The sequence below is a fragment of the Amblyomma mixtum genome, chromosome 6, assembly GCF_055824585.1.
Source record: "Amblyomma mixtum isolate Tamu chromosome 6, ASM5582458v1, whole genome shotgun sequence".
NCBI classification, from domain to species: Eukaryota; Metazoa; Arthropoda; class Arachnida; order Ixodida; family Ixodidae; genus Amblyomma; species Amblyomma mixtum.
This window is the reverse complement of record NC_143017.1, coordinates 96486633-96508034: the sequence shown is the minus strand read 5'-3', so window position 1 is coordinate 96508034 and position 21402 is coordinate 96486633. Positions and strand designations below refer to the sequence as shown.

Genomic DNA, 21402 nt, shown 5'->3' with positions numbered 1-21402 from the left:
GCTATCCACTCGGCCATGCCAGCTCGATGGTTTGGAATCAACAAAGGCACGTCTAATGAATGCGGTGTCTCCGCTCACTCCCATCCTCCTCCCTTACCTTCCGGCGAGGTTTAGGTGTCCACCGAGTTATGAGAGACAGATACATTCCCTTTCCTCAAAAAACTGACGAGCGAGGCGTAGAACCGAATGGGCAATGGCGTTCTCTGTCCCTGGCAGCGCTGCAAGATGCTGTCGCGTTCCACTCTTAGAGGCGAAGTTTAACATCTTAACCACACATCAGTGACCACACTTTAAGTAAAAAAATTGCCCCCCTGAATTTTGACAGGTGTTCACCGAGATATGTGAGACAGTTACTGCGTAATTTCCTTTCCTCAAATACAATTTTCATTTTCTTCATTACGGGCCCTCTTTGTCTCCTTTAACTCCCACTTCCTCTACGGTGCGGTTCAGGTGTCCACCGAGATGACAGAGAATTACTGCGCCATTTCCTTTCCTCAAAAAGCGTTGCGTTCAAAGGGCAAGGCATCGCGCCGAACGGGTGGTGGCGTTCCGTGGACTCCCTTGCAGCGCTACAACACGCTGTCGCGTTCCACTGCTGAAGGCGAAGCTTAAGCGTCATTAATTAGCATTAAACTAGTGTTCAGGCATTAATCAGTAATTAACCAATAATTAGTAATTTGTCATATCACTAGGTAATTAGTACTCAATTATATGTGACGCCACCAGTGCCACAGAAGCAGCGAAAGGGGTTCGGAAAACGCTTTCGCCTCTACGCACTTTAGACAGTCAAAGTGCCCCCTGAATTATTATCCGGACGTTTACACACTCAGTAAGAAACCAAAGCCAAAGTGCGTGTAATGCCCCGCCCACAAGATAGGAAGAGATTGTATGGCGAGAAAGGAAACGATGAGGCGCCAAGGATATACTACAATGTGATGTCGCTGCTGCGTGTACTAAGCTGACCACGATAATACTAATCTGCTCCGTACCATGAACGTCATACGTTTCAGGCGTGTGCAGTCCAGCTCAACCTCTTGAGGTGGTGCAAAATCTGGCATTATCCTTCTTTTTTAGATTTCTACCACTTGTTGATAACCGACGCGTCTTAGAGAGAAAAAGCTTCCCGTCGTAGCGCGGGGAATATTCCGGGTCTGATGGCCGGTGGGAGCAAACTGTGTATACTTCGTCGGGCCAGAAAGAAATAGATCGCATACTGCATCAAACCTTGCGCCGAGCAGAACAAAGCCTCGGGTATGAGCCTTGCTCGCTTCTACGTGAGCAACTGAAGATGTAACAAAACATGTAAGCTGCGAAAACAACGTGAACCGACACAAAATAGTTCTGAAGTAAAAACGACTTACGCGCAAAAATGTGTTACTACAAAGTAGCGAATTTCCACCAGGGAAGATTGAAGTGGCCTTCTTAAATGGGGAGCAAAGTGAAAATTTTTATACCGTGCACAAGTTGAAAAAGTGAGCAAAATGCACAGAGGCACACGGTTCGCAACCGCAGAGTGATGACAACACGGCTTCCGATGGCCGCGATCCATCGCAGTTAGTTTCGATGTCGCGGAGCAACTCTTAGCGAGAACTAGCCTCAGTTTGCGTTGCAAGTTAAGGTATCTGTTGTTTAAGATTAAAACCTGCACATAAGCCATGAGATACGTCGTATTGGATGGCTTCGGCTAACTTCGGCCCGCTAAGGTTATTTAACCTGCACGGACATCCCACAGCACACTGATGCTTTTGCGTATTTTGCGTAAAAGAGTCCGTCAGGGCCTCAGAAAAAGTCACGCTCTTTGGGACAATAAAACATAGCCTGAAATAATGCCCATCATTGTATTAACAGTCAAGAGTGGGCATCTCTAACGATCCATTCGTTAAGGATTGACGACTGAGGCTATGGCCAGATGCGATGAATTAGTTAAACTTGATGTTGCAAAACAGTGGTTTTGCGAAATCATTTAACGGGATGCCTCCAGGAATAAACAGCGCTAGAACTTTTACAAATAGTGCGCATGACTAGGTTTCTGCATCAGCAACTATTGGATGACAACGCAGTCTCTCGCTTTTGTCCGATAAAGATGGCAGAAGCTTAAGAACGCGGTGTGCAGTAATGATTCGCTTCTCTCAGTATGTGGAGGAAAAGTTTATGCCAAAGCTGATTCATATTTTACACGATGCATGAGATACAAGAAGAAGTACATTGCTTGTTGCCGCAAGAGAGGTGTATTACATGCAGGTGTACGAGAGCACCTCCGTAAACATTGTTTGTTACAAATGCGCTGAATAAAGGACGTGAAGACGCCTTCTTGAAGTTATGTGGTTCTGAACAAAAGTGTGTTCAAGAGTTTTTCTGCAGTGACTGAGGAGGTATGGACTTCAGTTAAGTCCCTACTAATCGACACAAAATAGTGATAGCGGTGACACAACCAGAAATTTCGACCGTTCCAGAAAAAAAAAGTGTTACTTCAAAGTTAATATTTTGTATACAAGGGAACAAGCATAGCTCACCTTTCTTTCTTTTCTGTATCGGCACAAATTACTGATTTCAGAACATGGTAGAGAGAGGGTGTGGTAGATGGTCCTTGGCGATCACAAAATGAACAAGGGAGGGGAAAACCTCTGGTTGCTTGAGCCAACGTTTCGACAAGGGGACTTGTCTTCGTCTGGGCAAAGCGTTTCAGAACAGTCTTTCGGTGTAGCAAAGGGGCATGGCAGCCTGAAAAAAAAAAACGAAAAGGGGGCGGGTGCAAACTAATGGACAATGATACCTTGACGCTTTGTTTTCTACTAAGCAAACCATTTATGCTCGTAGTTGTTCAATCGAAGAGCAGGGGCCGGATTCTCGCGTGGTTAGGAAAAGTCAGCCCAGCATGAATCTGTCCCCTGCTACTACATGCGGACTCAACAAGTAGGCGGCAGGCATAAACTGGCTTTTCTAAGATTACCGGCAGAATTACGGTGGCACATAGCTAGCGATGAGAACCTCACCCACTAGTTAGGATCGGCTGCGTTATGGGCACTGTGAACAGACAGGCGATGAGCCGCGAGCGCGACAATGAATTTAAAATAGTTTCACAGATTCTGCTGGCCAATATCATTGCCGGGCAAACTGCCGGCATTCAAGAAGAATAAGGTGTCACTGATAATTACTGGCTATTGCATCCTCGTTACGTTTTAAGTGGACTAATTGGACAGGTGAGGCTGTGCGCGCGAATGGAGCGGCTGCTGCCGGGTGTGAAACGGTCATGCGGCGACAATGCTCGTTAAAACACATTTGTAAAACAAAGGTCCAGAAACAGTTACATTAAGGAATTTAGCAGCAGAAGAGAACACCAAGTGCCATATTGTAGAAATGGTGCTATCTGGTGCTAAAAATAGGTGTCGCTTGGCTCACCTGAAACTGACCATGGTAATTGAAGTGCGCTGTCTGTCGTGGTAGCTGGAATACGCGACCGATAATTTTTGGTTGTCGCTTTATCGTTTTAATTTAGCTTGTCCATGGCTGTACGATTTTATGTGAGAGAGTTGCGGATATTTTTGACAGAAATTTTACAAAATTCCCGACCTGTCTTCAGATTCGTAAACGCACCTTGCATAACAATATATATAAACATTGAAGGGATCTTAACATAAAAAAAAAATACATTGCGTGGACCGCTTTCTATACAGTTGAAAGGTAAAGTAAAAGGCTTTGCTGCATACTCAACGCTGTATATTTCCGAAAATAAAAGATGGCCAAAATTAAAAAAAAAACATTATGATTACCGGGGGATTAGTAGCTCAAGCAGGAAAGGCAGACCATACTGAACAGGGACTATGAAGAACCGCTACGCTATCGACCGGGCTGGCCACAGCTGGTGCCGCCTACTCCTGAACAAAGGTGGCTGCTGCCGTCGCCCCTCGGAAATCCTCACATTTATTAGGTTCGTACTGCGAAAATTCGACCTGAGTCTCTGCGGCGAGCCTCCGTGTAGTTCTGGCCTGGCACCAGCGGCTGTCTGCTCGAGCCGCAGTTGCGGCCACATAGCTTGAGTGGCCGAAGTGCTCGGCCAAGAGAAGCGTGATTGCGCCATCTGCTTTAAGGTGGACCAAGCTATTATGCTGTGGTCACTAATTAGCTCTCGCTTGTCTTGCTGCTGCTTTCAGCGCACCTCCCTTCGGTTGCCAAATCATGAAGGTTTGCACAATTGCCATCCCTCCTGACTAATTGCAGTGCTTTTTCCGTCCCACTACTATGGTCCAAGGCGAGAAACTTCTCAGCCCTGTTTCTATATACGAGGGATTGCAAGTATATGACGTCATTCTTGACACAGGCACTTCGCTTTGTGAGAAAACCTCGGCAACAGATGCCACCAGTGAAACAATTTGCACCGGCTACTGTTCTCCCACCAGTTCGCACAACCGAGAGTCTGTGATATACGCGTGACTACAGTCGAGCTACATGAACGTGCACTAAATAAGTGCTTATTTCTAGCACTGCGCTCTGGTATCTACTGACAAATGTCACACTTCTTTATAAGGTTTTTATAAGTCTCACTGTTTACTCAGCGGAATATCTCTGGCAAATGCTCGCGAACAGGCGAAGTACGATGTCTGGAGAGGCGAAATGTGCAAGAAAAAGATGGGCAGCGCAAGGTTATGGTTCCCTATACACAGTAAATTGACGCCAGTGCTGGAAATGGCTGCCGTGGCCGAGAGAGGAAGACATCTATGACAGAGAGAGAGAGAAAAGGGGCTTACCAGCACCCCTGCAGCAGCCGAAAGTGTAGCTTCCAGTTCTCTGTGTCACTCTTTGCAATAAGCGTGACCGACCATGTAGCAGTTAAATTAAGCTGTACCTTCTAGTCTGACTGCCCTCGTCTGCTTCCTCTCCCAAGTTACCTGAGCACTTTATGCAAGAAGCAATTTCATACCATTCGCACTTGGGGAGAGCAAGCTTTTCTTGGCCAGTGACTTCAATAATCTATACAAGAATGATATTGTTCGAGTTCTTTCTTATCTTCGTGACAGAAAATATGAAAATTTTGCTAAAATTCACGAGCTGTGTCCAGCCTTCGTCGAGTAGAACGACCAACTTTCCAGAATCATGTGAGACGGGCTGACATGCTTTGATTGATATTTACACTTTGGAAGTATGGAAACTATACTCCGAATCGGCGTCTACACTAATTTGGTCGATAACCAAATTTTGCCTATTATGCTGTACCTTCTCATTTGAAACTGTGGTTTAGCTGGAGATAACAAGTTCATAAATATTTATTGCTCTTTGCATTTACGATCACAATTGCTTAGAGGTGAACAATAATGGTAGACCAGTAATGATGCTGGCATTCTTCATTTGACCACAATTTTTATTTATTTATTTATTGAACCTCAGGCCCGAACGGGCATTGTGTGAGGGGGGTTACAGTATCAAAAAGGATTTCAGCAACAAGAGGCAAACACTGGGTATATAAGTATCAAAACAGAACATAATTCACAATTAACAGAAAACTAAATCGTACCTACACAGCGCAATACTTACAGCTGCATACATACATATACACAGAAAAGTAAGGCTAACATGGTAGCACATGTACGTTGTACAAAATAGCACATGTACTTAGCGCTAGCAGTATAAGTTTAACACGTGTTCACGGAATGACGCAGGTTTAGGTAACGATACAATTGCATCAGGAAGATCATTCCAGAGTGAAATGGCACGAAGATGTGCAGATGAATTGAACGCTTTTGTACAGCCGAAAATGCGAGAAAAACTAAGATGATTATGCAAGCGTCGAGACGTGCGCAGTGGATTGCTGAGTGGCAGATGTGATGGTCTATCTGTGTACACGTACTTGTGTATCAAGCATAGAAGCGCGACTTGGCGGCGTTTTTCTAAGGGCGGGAGATCGTGTTCTTTTTGCATTTCAGACACACTTGATTGGCGGGTATAATTGTTAGAAATAAATCTGGCAGCTCTTTTTTGTATAAATTTTAATTTTAAGTTCAGATAGTTTTGATGTGGTGACCATATCGGAGATGCATATTCAAGCTGGGGGCGAACGTAAGTCACGTAAGCTAACTTGCGAACATGCGCAGGCGCATTTTTTAGGTTGCGGCGGAGATAACCAAGGGAGCGAGATGCTTTAGCACAGATGGAAGTGATATGCTCGGTCAATGAGAGGTGCGGTGATAAAAGAATGCCTAGGTATTTATACGAGGTAGTCTGAGCCACAGGCACGTTGTTCAGGGAGTAGCAGAACTCGGAATTGAAAAGTTTACGGCTGAAAGTAATTGTTTTACATTTGCAGGAATTGAGCGTCATGAGTCACTTTTCACACCACTTAGAAATAATATTAAGGTCCTGCTGAAGACGGTGATGGTCATCAGTCGATTTTATTTCAGGGTAAATTATACAATCATCAGCAAACAAGCGCACAACAGATGATAAGTTAGTTGGTAGATCATTAATATAGATAAGGAACAACAAAGGACCAAGAACTCTGCCCTGAGGAACACCAGAAGTAACAGACGAAGACGGCGAAGAATAACTATTAACAAAGGTAAACTGTTCGCGAAAGGAAAGGAAGTTACGGAGCCATGATAAAGTTAGGGAATCAAGACGAAGTGCTGACAACTTGGAAATTAGACGGGAGTGGGCTACACAGTCAAACGCCTTCGAAAAATCAAGAAAGATGCAGCCTGTTTGTTCATTTTTATCCATATTAAAATTTAGATCAGTTGTTAGCTCGAGCAGTTAAGTGTCATACGAATAACCTTTTCTGAAGCCGTGCTGGTTGTGAAAGAAAAAGTTATTGGAATCAAGGTGGCGACGAACATTAGAAGAAACAACATGCTCAAGTAGTTTACGACATATACATGTGAGCGATATTGGTCTGTAACTGTCTGGAGAATTTCTATCACCGTTTTTAGAAATTGGAATGACTTTTGCCATTTTCCACTCTGCAGGGAGTTGACCTGTCTCTAGTGATTGCTGGAATATACGACATAATATTTCGCTAGAAATCGGCTCAGTATTTTTGAGTACCTTGGAATTAATATTATCAACGCCACACGAAGTGGAAAGGTTCAGGTTGTCGATTAGAAGTGATATGCCTTCAGGAGTAACGGTAATGGGTTCCATACACGGCCAGTCAAATTCGGGGACAAATGGTACACTGGAATGATCTTCCTTAGTGAAGACGGATGAAAAGAATTTGTTGCAAAGCCATCTCACACAATAAAACCATAAACAAATATTGAACGAAAGCCGCTTTTCTTCCCTTTTCCTCGTTTCTGTAAATAGCAATGACGCGAGCTTCTTTTCTTCACACATGAACAAACGAACCCAACAAAGAATAACGAAAAACCCGCTTACTCTAATACGGTAACATTTGCCCTTTTCCCTTTTCGAGGGCTTGAAGATTTTTACCATGAAGTATTTCGCTTATAAAGTATTTTATTTAATATGTAACGATCTAATTAAAATAAACAGCCTCGACTATATTGCTCTTGTTTCGTGCGCAAGTGGTACAAGAGTTTCTAGCACACTGTAATACAGTGTAGCTCAGATTTTTGCTGAAACAATCACTGAGTAAATTAAATGGCCGTCGTGTGTAGTGGACAGCCCCATTGTAAAAATGTTAACCTGAGAGCCTTGCCAATCTGAAAGCCTTGTATAATTTTGCCTTATCTGTTTGCTCTTGCATGAAGTTCGTATAAAGGTTGCTTATCCCATTTTCACTTATATTTATGCGCACCTCTCCTTGGAGTCAAACGACTACGCAGTATCAATAAAAAAAACTAATAATATAGAATTATTTACTAAAAGCAGCATCCCGGAATTCAATGTAGAGGGAACTAATGAACATATCAAGGAAAAGTTCCCAACCCACCCCATCAACTTCGCAGTAAATCCATGCCAGGTTTCCATATTCAGCACTGTAGCGTTAGCTTATAAAATGCGCTCTTCCCAGCTGGCGGAAATAACAGTGAGTGCCTGCATTTAGCAAAAACTGCAGTTTCTTTCTCAAGCAGACCGTCCTGTCAGCAGTTAATTACTAGAAAATCACCTCTAGCCTTCCACGGTATCACGACTGAAAACCCCACAGCGAAACCATGTAGTGCTTACGAATGTATTCTGTAAGGTGGGGGTTTAATTCAAGGAACTAGGGCGACGGGAGCATCGGCGAAAACAGCCCGATGTCATCCATGTAGAGCACCGAAGAACAAGGTTATAGCGATGATGTTCTTGTTGACTTTATAGAATGGCGCATACCCACACAGGGCGATCGGCCAAGAAGAGGGATGCATAGAGGGTTTTTGTGATGTTTTTTTTGTTTTGTTTTGTATGTTGAAGCGCATGTTGATCTTCGTCTTTGTGACGCATGTTTCTCTTCTTCTTTACGATATATTGAATAGAAGAAATGAAAATGAAAGCGCGCTGCGGGCGCACAGTCGCCAGTTCAGCCCTGTAAAATATAGCCCCCATTGAAAATGCCAGGAATAAAAATTAAAAACAAAGAAACTATCACATTTAAGAAAAGCTCATTGTTAACTAGTGTCCGAGAAAGACGAGCCATCAGAACAGCAGAAAAATTAAAATCTTCCCGGAGCTGAAGTTCATTCTGACAGTCAAAATATTCGGATATTTGTGCAAGTCTCTGCTAGGTATCTTCTTAGTGGCGCTGTAAGAACGGTGAGGAAAGGATTTGTTTATCAGGGTTCAACGTCCCAAAGCGACTCAGGCTATGACGGACGCCGTAGTGAAGGGCTCCGAAAATTTCAACCACCTGGGGTTCTTTAACGTGCACTGACATCGCACAGTACACGGGCCTTTAGAATTTCGCCTCCATCGAAATTCGGAAGACGCGGTCGGGATCGCACCCGCGTCTTTCGGGTCCAGCAGCCGAGCGCCGTAACCACTGAGCCTCCGCGCCGGGGCGGTAAGAAAAGCGGCTCCATAGCGAAGCGCCCTCATAGTTTAACAAATGGAACCGCACTTTGCTTCGACTGGCTCACGAAGTGCTTGTTGACCTGTCATAGACCTCTATGCCATTTTTTGATTGGCGGCCGATTTGGACTACAAAAACTTATGATCTTCTCTTACACCTGTGCGTTAATAAGGTGCAGTTTTTATATTTTTGTGGGAAATAGAGAGCACCTCACGTACGATGGCAAAGTGTTATTGTTTAACCCGATTGCTTACGTGGGCTATAGAATAGCCACACCTCACTGAAATTGTATAATATATTCTTGGTGCTGGAAACATACATTCGTTATGTTAGGGCAAGCGCTTGTACCAAGCCATGAGTCGTTGAATCTCCGCCACTGCTGAGCTCTGTTCTTTGTGCACGTAGCTTAGTAAACAACGAAATTTGCCAGAAGAAACGGCACTCCTAAAATACATCCCGGAAAGCCGCCGAAAACGGTATGAGGAAGCTGCTTCGCACACGGCCTTCCTAACGTCAAAGATGAGCAACTGCGGTTACGCGGAGCCTCTTAAGGCTTGTCTTTCTTTGCTCACCTTGCCCACCGGTGTTTAATTTCAAACATGACCATGTGCAGGGGTGATGGAAAGAAATGTGAACGGAGAAGAGCCTGTACACTCCGCTGTTCGTGTTTCTTTCGATTATGCTTTTACTTCGGTGGTAAAAAAAAAGACGCAAGAGTCGTCCGTGGTGGATTCAAAGACAACTCTAACGCTTTTTTGTCGCCACCCTAGTAAAAGCGCCATCAAAATAAATTCGAACATCGGAGTAAATAGGCGCCGCCTTCTTCGCGTTTCTTTCCATCGCGATAGTACGTGCTGGGCCCAGCAACGAAAAAAAAAACAACCTTATGCGGATAGGTTCTCCTTACCACCACACGAGCAAATCATGGATTGTCAGTTGAAGATCATTTAATGGCACCTTACGCATGAAAGCTGCCAGAAGGCAGGCTTGTTTATTCAAACCCGGATTTCGTCGAACGAGAAACTAAAATTCAAGATTCGACTCATTACTTTCCAAGGATGTGCACAATTCCGCACTTTCTTGCTGAAGTAAGCAGGCACTCTCAAGGGCTAGCCCTCAAGCCCGAGTCGGATGTCATGCGGGAGCCGGGAATGCCTGAATGCATCTAATACTCGCGTTGTGTGGTTTCACTTAAAGGGAAACTCCACAGGTTTTAGAAATCAACGAGCTTTAGAGGGTCGAATGTGTGAAACTTGCAGATAAAGCATGCGAAGCCTTTTTGGGCTAGCACTTGAAATAGTGAAGTAATCGCCGATTAAAATCCTTCAAGCTTCTCCGCAGTGGACAACGCCAAGTGGGGGGCGTATGATGACGTCATCGAAGGTATCGGTATATTTCCAAAGCCCAAACGCCTGCTTGGAAGGAAAAAAAAAACAACGCCACCGAAGGCAAACCATGCCGAGAGTTTTTTGGCAGCGACTAACGAGTCAGGGCATGGTGTGGCTTACGACTGCGGTAATTTGAAATCAGACCTTCCCTGACGTCACGCTGAATTTCCCTGTACTCCTCCGGTGCATTGAGGACGAGCGCAAAATTCAGTCGTTAATTACGCCCCTATTTGAAACGGTAGTGCAAAAACACTTGGCATGCTTTACCTACAGCCTATATAGATTTGAATCCTTGAATATCACGAAATTCTCAAAAAAAGTGTTGCAGTTGCCCTTTAAATGTGCGCGCCGCCACATTCACAACCGGTCCGCGTGGCTGCATGTTCAGGCTCAATAACGTCTTTTGAAATGAAGCACGATCACATAGATGAAACTCGTCGACGACGGATACTTGGGAAATGGGTGACTTTTCTTTTCTACTGACAAGCACTGAATTATTTTTCTTTTGGGCAGTCCATCTGCCTCCTCCACCTTCCTTTTCCAGATCTGTTAGATTCTTTGCGACACTTCAGAACAATCTGGCATATGGAGCCAAGCGCGTGGGAAAACAGAGTTCTATTGACACACGCCAAGCGTCCGCGCGAAGCGTTTCTTTTTTGTTATCAAATGCCGCTATTTGTTGACAGCAAATGTCGAGCTCTCTCACTTGCTATAGGAAAAGCGCAAAATTCTTTTAACTCTAAGCACATTCTTTCACTTTTAGCTGCGCTGTCACAGCTTCTGAAAGAAAGCTTTACTGAGAGTGTGCTAGAAGCTTCGTTTTTAAGATCTTGTCTATGCTAGCGTTTGGGTTTGTTTTCGCAACCCGTCGAATAAAGTGGTCCCAACAGAGGTTGCCTCCAAAATGTCGAGATTCGGAGAACGAAAAAGCGTAGAACCTGCGAAAAACAAGTATCCTTGTAACGCTCTCCGTGATTCTGTTGTCTCCGCTGTCGTCTCTTGTTTAAATCGACTCTCGGAACTCTGGCCCCGACGGCAGCGTTCCCGAAATGAAGCCGGGCGCTCAGAGAGTTGTTCACAAAACAGGTCACGTTTTTCGGCATTGTTTCCGCCCTCCCACTCCCCCCCTTTTTTTTTTTTCGCGGTCGCTTCGAACGATGAGAGCTCTACTGTCAAGTGTTAGTGATGCATTGTTTAGTTTACTGATGTTTGTATTTCACGCCGGCGTTCATTTCAGTGAAGCACCACCTCGTCACTCCAGCTCGAACTAGCTTTGCCTGCTGATGAGGCTTCAATGTACGCGGTAGAAAAGCCTTTCCTTTCATGGGGCCAAAAGTGGAGGTTCGTTGAAGCGAAGCCTTCTCAAGTGAAAACATGAAAGAAATTGTGAACATATGAATTCGGTACCCGCCAGTGCCTCACAGGGTGTAAAAATAGCCGAGAAGGGCAGTAAAATGGCTGAAAAATGCTTAGTCTTCAGGATGTCTGTGTTTTCTTTTGTCGTTGCTCACAAAGAATAAAAGCTGAAGATTGAACATGCTCCTGAAGCATCGCATAGTTGCTCCGAAACGCAAAACTTTCACATAAAGCAGAAGCGAAACTAAAATTATTTGTTTGATTTGAAGCAGCGCAAGGCCAAAAGCCAAAGAAGAGAGCAGAGAAAGAAACGGACGACACAGCGCTGAAACCAAGACGAAAATTTGGGTCTACTTCAACTAATGGGCCGTCTGTTTCCTGAAAGCTCGAGTAGTGTGAGTGCCGAAAAAGTAGTAACGATTTGATGTATGACACTACGTGCTAACTAATCAAAGTGCGTACTGTATTGGCATAGAAACGACTATCAGAAGGCAATCTTTGTCCTTCACCGCGCTAAAAAAAAATCAGCGGACGAATATTCATCGCAGGATAGGGATATGCGATGCATGATACACACGCAGAATTTGAAAATGAAGGATCTTCATTGGTATCTTTGCCGAAACAAGAGCTAAATAATTGGCCATCTCGACACCTAGCAGTGTGGGTCATCTATTTCCTTCGTTGACAGCGGCACCTGACCCAAATACGTGCCAGTGGAAAGTTAGATGGCATGTGACTGGGCGAATGGTGGGCCAGTGTCCGACGGCGGCTTTTAGTGGGACTCCGTTTCCCACTTGACCTCATCCATCTGGGAAGTGCCGAAGCGTGGCCGGTCTTGCCCCGAATGAATGCTGCAACAGAATTCCATGTCGCCGGCGGACGACATCAATCTGGCTTTGCGGTTATGCGAGACTGAACGGTTCTCACAGGGACTGGGGGGCCGGATGGAATTTGGCAGAGTTGCCCTCTCACGTCACGTCTGAGCCCTTCCACGGGATCATTTGCCAGATGAGCATAATTTTCTTTTCTCTGGCCTGACCTTTATTTTCTATCGCCACTACAGGCGCTCACTTAGGAATCATTCGCAGCAGCTAGAGCTATGCCATCGCAGTGCAGTTTCCATAGTGTTGTCTTTGCTGCAGAAGTTAGTATGACGGAAAGCAAACGAAAACTTAACTGGCAAGAGTTGAAGGATCGTAGAAGGTACATCAGATTGAAATTTTTCCATGAGATTTATTATTCGAAATCTGGCATAAACCGCGAACAATATATCCAGGCACCTTATTATACATGGTCTGTTCTGAAAGTAGTAGGACTCATTTCTTTAAACAAAATTTATTCGAGAGAATAGTACAAACGATTACAATTTTTCAAGGTAGCACCCTTCCGCACCTACTCACTGCTGCTAATGAGTTTTACAATTTTCGTACGCCTCCAGGAACGCCTGGACCGGAATGCTGTTTAGCTCCCTCGTCACGGCCTGTTGAACCACCTCTTCCGATCCGTGATGTTTCTCCTCGAGCGTCGATTTTATTCTCGGGAATAGAAAAAAGTCTGGCGGGGCCAAGTCGAGGCTGTAGGGGGGCTGAGACAGCGTTGCCGCCTTGTGCGGGACAAAAAATCGGGGTCCTCATTCAGATGACGAAGAAGATCCTACCGGTTGGCCTTTTCCTCCTCTTACAACACTCCCGGCACCAACTTCGCGCACGCTTTCCTCATGGGTAAGGTTTCTGCCACGATCCCAAAAACTTGGGTTTGAGGAATGATCAAGTCATCAGCAATCATTCTGATAGATTACTGTTAAGTAAATGTTTCCCTCGCTACACATTTTCGTTGGTCTTGCTGGTCGAAGGGCGTCTGAAGCGGTCGTCTTCCTCTACTCTTTCCTTACCTTCTCGGAAAAGCTTGTGCCTATCAAAAACACCTTATCTACCCATGGAAGCGTCACCGTAGGCCTCCTTAATCATGTAGTGAGTCTCTTTGCCCGTTTTACCAAGATTTACTCAAAATTTGATCGTGTATCGCTGATGCAGTAAACGCTCGACGATTCTGCGTAACGAGACGTTTCGACAGGGGTTCACAGTACAAGCGACCTCCTCTTTTTAACGGTCGAGAGCCGACTGCCGATTTTCCACAGCATTCCCAATATCCCCCTTCAACGATCCTGCACGCGCAGACCACCTCTCGTCCGCCCGTTCGTCCAGGAAAAAACCAGTCCTAGGACTTTCAGAACAGACCATGTATATCAAAGCGACTGGACCACTGCTTGAAGGTCAGGGAATTTTCTTGCAAGGGTGACGTCTTGCGTTATTCTTTTTTTTTGTTAGAACTGTTCGAGACTGGAACAGTTTGCCATCGAGCATTGTATGTATCACATCTAATGAAGCAGTTTTCCATGCACTGCAATAATTGTTTTATACCTGTAATGAAGTCTGTACCTAACTAATAAATAAATAAATAAAGTTGCATGAGCGAATACCCCCGAGGTGAGTGGCGGCATTTTCGCCGGTGTATGAAGCAATGAGAAACTCCTGAGTTCTTATCCTTGCATTTTTTCTACATAAACAATAAGTTTTTCTCCTGGTAGAGAGCGTAGCCAGCTTTAGCTCAAAGGAGACGTGTGCAACCTGCCAGCATCCGCAGCAGGCGCGGGTTAATCTCGTCAGAGCCTCGGTTAATTCATCACCGCTATGCTAAACCTGTCCATTGCGGCATTATTTAAGCATCCGTCCCTAAGTACTTCTTTCATCCCACTGCCAAACATTTCACCAAATTTATTCATTCACATAAGGTCACAACCAGGATTATCCTCTCACTCCTGTCGCTTCATTTCACATCAACCGGCTATATATATATATATATATATATATATATATATATATATATATATATATATATATATATATATATATATATATATATATATATATATATATATATATATATATACATATATATATATACATATATATATAGCGAAGTATACGCTTCGTTAAAGGAAACATATTTATTCAACTCGACGTTTCGATCGGAAGACCGACCTTCTTCAGGAGTGATTTTACATTGTGAAGGCATATATATATATATCTCAAACTTCCGTCAGAGTTTGAGAGTATATTCAGGTAAAAAGGTTAAAATAAGTACGCAACACCTGAATCTTACATCAATTCTCTTCTAAGAAGAAAACTGCAGGCCATAGAAAAGCCCTGAAATAAGGTTAGGATAGCGAACAGTGAATCGGACAGTAAAATAACAGCAATTACTTTAAAGAAACTCTAAGACAGCTGAGTTGATGGGCGAACATACGCAAGTTAATTGCCGCTCGTGTGTGAGTCGCTGCTAGCAATCTGGGAGTGAATAATGAGAATGAAAAACAAAATCCGCATATAGCAACTGCATTTTAAGTGTGTAGCAATTTCCTTGCGCGGCAAACTACTCGTTCAGCTTCTAGATCTTGACATTTGGTTCGTGCCGTCATTATTACCTCACAGCATGCACCGCCTCGCAGCTATGTGCAATTTAAAGCATTATTTAGGAGGAATTGATACCAACGACCGACATCACGTGGCGCCGACTGCACGGCTAAAAAGGGCATCACTGTAGCTTGTTTCCTCGTAGATTTTCATGTCACAATGCGTAGTGCCCTCGGATGCCGTTAAAGCCTTGCAATCAGAGAAATTTCACATGTTGTGCACTGAACAAACGAGAACATTATTTAAGAGGTTGCGAGAAGCCGGACGTGAGGAGTGGCGACCGCGGTCGCGATGAAGCAAGCTAAACGCATCTAAAAATATGGGCCAAACATGGCGTCAGACAGGATGTAGATTTAAAATGGAGCTGACAAAGGCCGCTTTCGAGTAAGGGTTGCACGCCGCCAAGGCCGAGAAAGGAAACTGCGGCCCTAGGTCATTCTGACTAGTACATGATAGCTGGGATGGAGAACATAAAACGGACCATGGACGGGACTTGTTATGCGTAGAAGAGGTAACCGATGGTCTCATTTGTAACAAAGTAAATTCTAAGAGACGAAAAACAGCAAGGGGGTAACGACGAGTCAGATGGGCCATGGAGATCGCCCCGCCGCGGTGGCTCAATGGTTACGGCGCTCGGCTGCTGACCCGAAAGACGCGGGTTCGACCCCGGCCGCGGCGGCTGAATTTCGATGGAGGCGAAATTCTAGAGGCCCGTGTGCTGTACGATGTCAGTGCACGTTAAAGAACCCCAGGTGGTCGAAATTTCCGAAGCCCTTCACTACGGCGTCCCTCATAGCCTGAGTTGCTTCGGGACGTTAAACCCCAATAAACCAATAAACCAAACCAAACCATGGAGATCAGGAAGTTGGTGGCCATTGCAAACGAAGGACTGGATTTGATTAGCAACAATGTTCATTAATTCTTTTCAGAGTGATGGGTGAGGTCTTTTTGCTGGATTGAACGTAGTTAGGCTTTTCATGAAGCATGTTGGTAGCCAGACGATACAGCATAGAGAGTGAGCGGCATACAGGACATGCTTGTTGCTATTCCTGAATACATACTTCCCTTGCACCGTTCCGTCTTGTTTTTTCTGATCTCACGCGGAAAGGAGCTACGGCCTCTCAGGATATGTTAAGCACGGAAATGGCCGTGAAACTATTCACTGCGGTCACCACTTATGTATGCTCGTGCCCTGCACAGACCGCTAGCGATGTAGGAGTGGCACCGTGATCCTCACCCCACCCACAACGGCGTCTCACTCACATATCCGTCCTTGGTCCTACTTGAATCGTATTTCTCTTATAATGTGCACAGCTACGGAAGGACACCGAGACCAGCTTTAATAACTTTGTGGCCGTTAAGACCTACACGAATGGTTGTGAATGAGAAGCTGTTAGGATGGTTGGTTAACAAAACTCCGAAAAAGAAACCCGACTAACGACAGGTGCCGGATTGAAAATATTTAATCAAACAAAAATACAAGAAGCCCGGAGACCCTCTCTCCATTCACGAACTCCCGTTGCTAGCTTAATATTTTTCGCGGATAATATTCGGATTATTATTTGCCTCATTAGAAATATTATGACCATCTAGTATTCGCACGTATGCTGAAGAAACTTTAGCTGTTTAGACGTATGCTGTTTAGATCTGTAAGATTGTAGAATACGCCTAGTAAGATAGGTGTTGGTGTAGTGGGGTGCATAAGCCATAATATTTTCAACTTTAAAAGAAACCCTAGAGAGTAACGTCCTAGTTTCTTGTTATTAAAAAGGGGCACACCAACTACATAGTCACACACGCGGTCAGTGAAAAAATTTCTGAACTTTTTTACTTCTTACAAAACCCCATCCTCTGAAGTGTAATATGTGTGCAGTGCGCTATTCTTAAATTTTACATAATCTCGGGGTATCAACGCTAGATAATCAATAGCAACCCGCAAGTATCTAGGCGGCAAATGTCGATGTAGATTAGTCAAAAACGAATTTTTGGCATCAGCTCTCTGTGTACATGGTTATAGGCCGAACCTAATGTTCTTATAATGCGTCGCCCACAAGATAGGTACACACGTAAGTGAGAGGGAGCGCCATAGAGACGAGATTGGAATACAATGTGATATCGTGCACCGCATGGGGTAAGCACACCACGACATCACTCCAACACTCCGCAGAACGATATTTTAAGCTCGGCAGGCCTCGATCATCTGCGTTGCTCGGTCAGTCTTTTGCAGTGGCGCGAAATTCGAAATTACCCTTCTTTCACTGATCTCTGCCGTTTATCGGTAGTCAACGCGCGCCAGCATGGAGAATTTTTCGGGTCCCGCGCGAGAGAAATTTCGAATACGATAGCCGGTGTGAATACTAGGCCGGGCGTGAAGGGAATGGATCGCCTACTCCATCAAACTGGGAGCAGAGCAGAGCAAATCCAAGGCATTGCTTGCCCGCTTTTGCGCGAGCAGCTCAACGTGTAAAGGATGGCAAAAACGTCTCCAAAGCATCACAAAAAGTAAGCTGCATAAATTCACTCAAAACGCCCCAAAAGTAGTTCTGAAGTAAAAAATACTGTTACGGTGCATAGTTGCTAGGAGAAGACGACGTTGTTTTGGGACGTTCGGCAGTGAACGACGACGAGGACGTGGCAGTTTGTGCTGCAGTGATTTAGCTCGGTGTGCCTTCTGACTGTGACCTGTACCGTCTGCCGCTGGGCTAACCCCCCGTAATATTTGGTGGAGGTCGTGCTGGGTATCACACCGGGACCCTGCCCTGGACCTCCGCAGCGGTCGTCAGCTTCGAGCCACCACTATGCCGTCCAACCCACCTCCGGCCGCAGCATCACCACCAGCGCCGACCGTTGTCGTGGCGCAGCCTCGCGACCCAGGCACCTTTTGTGGCACCGATGATGTCGATGTCGAGGATTGGCTCGCCATGTATGAGCGAGTCAGCAAGCACAACCGCTGGGACGCGACGCTCATGCTTGCTAACGTTATTTTCTACCTGGCGGGCACGGCGCGCGTCTGGTTTGAGACGCATGAGGAAGACCTCACCTCTTGGGACAACTGCAAAGAAAAGCTCAGAGACTTATTTGGCAAACCAATTGGGCGCACGCTGGGTGCTAAAAAAGACCTTGCTTCTCGAGCACAGTCATCTACGGAGTCATACCTCTCCTACATTCAGGACGTCCTCGCTCTGTGCCGCAAAGTAGACAGCGCCATGCCAGAGACCGACAAGGTGGGCCACATCCTGAAGGGGATTGCTGATGATGCGTTCAACCTTCTTCTTTGTAAAGATTGTGCAACGGTTGACTCCGTCCTCCAGGTATGCCGGCAATTCGAGCAGGCAAAACATCGCCGTATTGCTTCTCGTTTTGATCGCCTTCCGAACACTGCGGCGACATCCTCCTGCGAAGACCTGCCAACACTGCGACAACCGTCCCATCCTGCCAATTTAACTAGAATCGTCCGCAGAGAACTGGAAGCTATGACTCCCGTCACCTTCGCCCCTCAACCGGCCGACTCTACGATTGCGCTGATCCAGGCCGTCGTTCGCCAGGAGTTTGCGAACGTGGGCCTCAATTCTGGCCTGCCGTCTGCGTCGCCTTGTTTGCCAAACACCGCTCCACTGGTTGCTGCTGCTTCACCGACTCCGACCGTACTACCACGTTACCGCTACCGGAATCCTGCGGATTGGCGCACCCCGGACGACCGCCCAATCTGCTTCACCTGTTCGCGTGTCGGCCACATTTCCCGTCACTGCCGCAGCCGTTGGTTTTCACCACCTCACCTCCGTTCCACTTACGATCGTCGTGCAGACTACGGACCTAGCTCCAATTATGATCGCCGTGCCGGCTTCGAACCACGCCAGACGTCTTCTCGTGCCGAGTCTCCGCACGCTTTCGACACTTCGGCCCCGCGAAGGTCCAGCCGCTCGCCTTCCCCTCAGATCCGCCGCTCTCGTTCGCCGCAATTTCGACGCCCGTCCACTCCACCCTTACCTGGCTCTCACTCGGAAAACTAACCAATGCAGCTCCCGGAGGTGATGCTGCATTGATGACCCGGCCCGAAAATCCTCTCCTGACCCTCGCTCCTCGCCGCAACCTTCTCGATATCTGCGTGGACGGTGCACCAGTTACCGCGCTTATTGACACTGGCGCCCAAATTTCTGTCCTGAGCTCCTCGTTTCGCCGTCGTCTGAAGAAGGTTGTGACACCTGCCGTTACCTCAGCCGTTCGCGTCGCCGACGGAAGTGCTGCTGCCGTTGTTGGACTGTGCACTGCGCGTGTTTCCATTGCTGGTCGTACAACCCCTGTCGCATTCACTGTCCTCGACCATTGCCCCCACGATGTGATCCTCGGTATCGACTTTTTAACGACGCACGCGGCTCTAATTGATTGCGCCACTGGCCTTCTTCGTTTGGACTTGCCGCTCTGCTCCGAAAGCGCCGATACCAAGCCGCCTCGCTTACGTGCCGCTGAATTTACTCGCTTGCCGCGTGACGCTGCAGTCTATGTCCCTATGTCCCCGTTTCCCGCCGTTCCTGATGGTGTCTACGTCACGTACCCAATCAAGGACGTTGTCCTCCAGCGTAACGTCATCCTTCCACACACAGTCCTGACCGTCACCGGCAACCGCACCTACCTTCCGATTCTGAACTTCAGTCTCTCTCCCCAAGTTTTACCCTGTGGCATCGCGCTCGCTGAACTGGTTCCATTGGCCGAATGTACAGTTTCTGCTCTAACAGCTGTGCCTAACGCTGATCTCCATGCCCTTCCCCGCTCGGCCGCTTCACGCCCGGACCCTACTTTTGCGATGATCGCGGCGGATTTGCCACCTGACCACGCCAACGCCCTCTGCGCCCTTTTAGCTTCCTACAGTGATGTCTTCGATTTCGGGAATCGTCCTCTTGGCCAAACTTCTGTCGTGACCCATCGCATTAATACGGGCGATGCCAGCCCTATACACAGAAGGCCCTATCGTGTTTCTCTTCCTGAGCGCCATGTCATCCAAACGGAGGTGGACAAGATGCTGGCGAACAACATTATCGAGCCTTCTAGCAGCCCTTGGGCATCCCCTGTAGTGTTGGTCAAAAAGAAAGATGGCAGCTGGCGCTTCTGTGTCGACTATCGTCATCTTAATCAAGTAACGAAGAAAGACGTCTATCCTCTTCCGAGAATTGATGACGCCCTCGACTGTCTACATGGTGCCAGCTACTTTTCTTCTATTGATCTCCGTTCAGGCTACTGGCAAATCGCTGTTGACGAACGGGATCGTGAGAAGACTGCCTTTATCACCCCCGATGGCCTGTACCAATTCAAAGTTATGCCTTTCGGCCTCTGCAACGCTCCTGCCTCCTTCGAGCGCATGATGGACTCGCTTCTGCGTGGCTTCAAATGGACAACGTGCTTGTGCTACCTAGATGACGTTGTCGTTTTCTCCTCAACGTTCGAAAGCCACATACGCCGTCTTGCTACTATCCTTGCGGTCTTCCGTCGCGCTGGTCTCCAACTGAACTCCAAGAAGTGCACCTTTGGCCAGCGCCAAATTAAGGTCCTCGGCCACTTGGTTGATGAGTCTGGTGTAAAGCCCGACCCTGACAAAGTTCGTGCCGTTCGTGAGTTCCCCATTCCCCGTTCCTCGAGCGATGTGCGCAGTTTCCTCGGGCTCTGCTCGTATTTTCGCCGGTTTATCCCGAACTTCGCCGACACGGCCCGCCCCCTTACCACCCTCCTGAAGAAGGATGTCCCTTTCTCCTGGGGCCTTGACCAAGCTCGCTCCTTCACGGCACTTGTTGCGGCCCTCACGGCTCCACCTGTTTTGGCCCATTTCGACCCATCTGCGCCTACGGAACTTCGCACAGATGCCAGTGGCCATGGTATTGGCGCCATTCTTGCGCAGCGGCAACACGAGCACTTTCGTGTGATTGCTTACGCCAGCCGCCTGCTCTCTCCTTCCGAACGTAACTACTCTATTACGGAGCGGGAGTGCCTTGCTCTTGTTTGGGCGTTAACAAAATTCCGCCCTTATTTGTTTGGAAGGCCCTTCTGCGTAGTTACGGATCACCATGCTTTGTGTTGGCTGTCCTCTCTTAAAGACCCTACAGGACGTCTGGGTCGCTGGGCCTTGCGTTTGCAAGAATACACATTTAATGTTGTCTACAAGTCCGGCCACCTGCACCAAGACGCTGACTGTCTGTCCCGCCATCCTGTCGATCCTCCTGACTCCCACACACGTGATACCGACGACTGTGTACTG

General features: G+C 46.6%; 1 protein-coding gene across 1 annotated transcript; it reads left to right on the top strand.

The window, feature by feature from the left end:
• The first annotated feature begins 17845 nt into the window (after positions 1–17845).
• LOC149339777 (uncharacterized) lies at positions 17846–19359 on the top strand. Its single transcript, XM_089548435.1, has one exon. The coding sequence runs from the start codon at positions 17957–17959 to the stop codon at positions 19166–19168; it is 1212 nt and encodes a 403-aa protein (XP_089404561.1). The 5' UTR covers positions 17846–17956; the 3' UTR covers positions 19169–19359.
• The last annotated feature ends 2043 nt before the right edge of the window (positions 19360–21402 follow it).

Bases quoted from the DNA above. Each gene is read 5' to 3' on its own strand.
- LOC149339777 (XM_089548435.1), top strand. From the start codon at position 17,957: ATGCCGTCCAACCCACCTCCGGCCGCAGCATCACCACCAGCGCCGACC.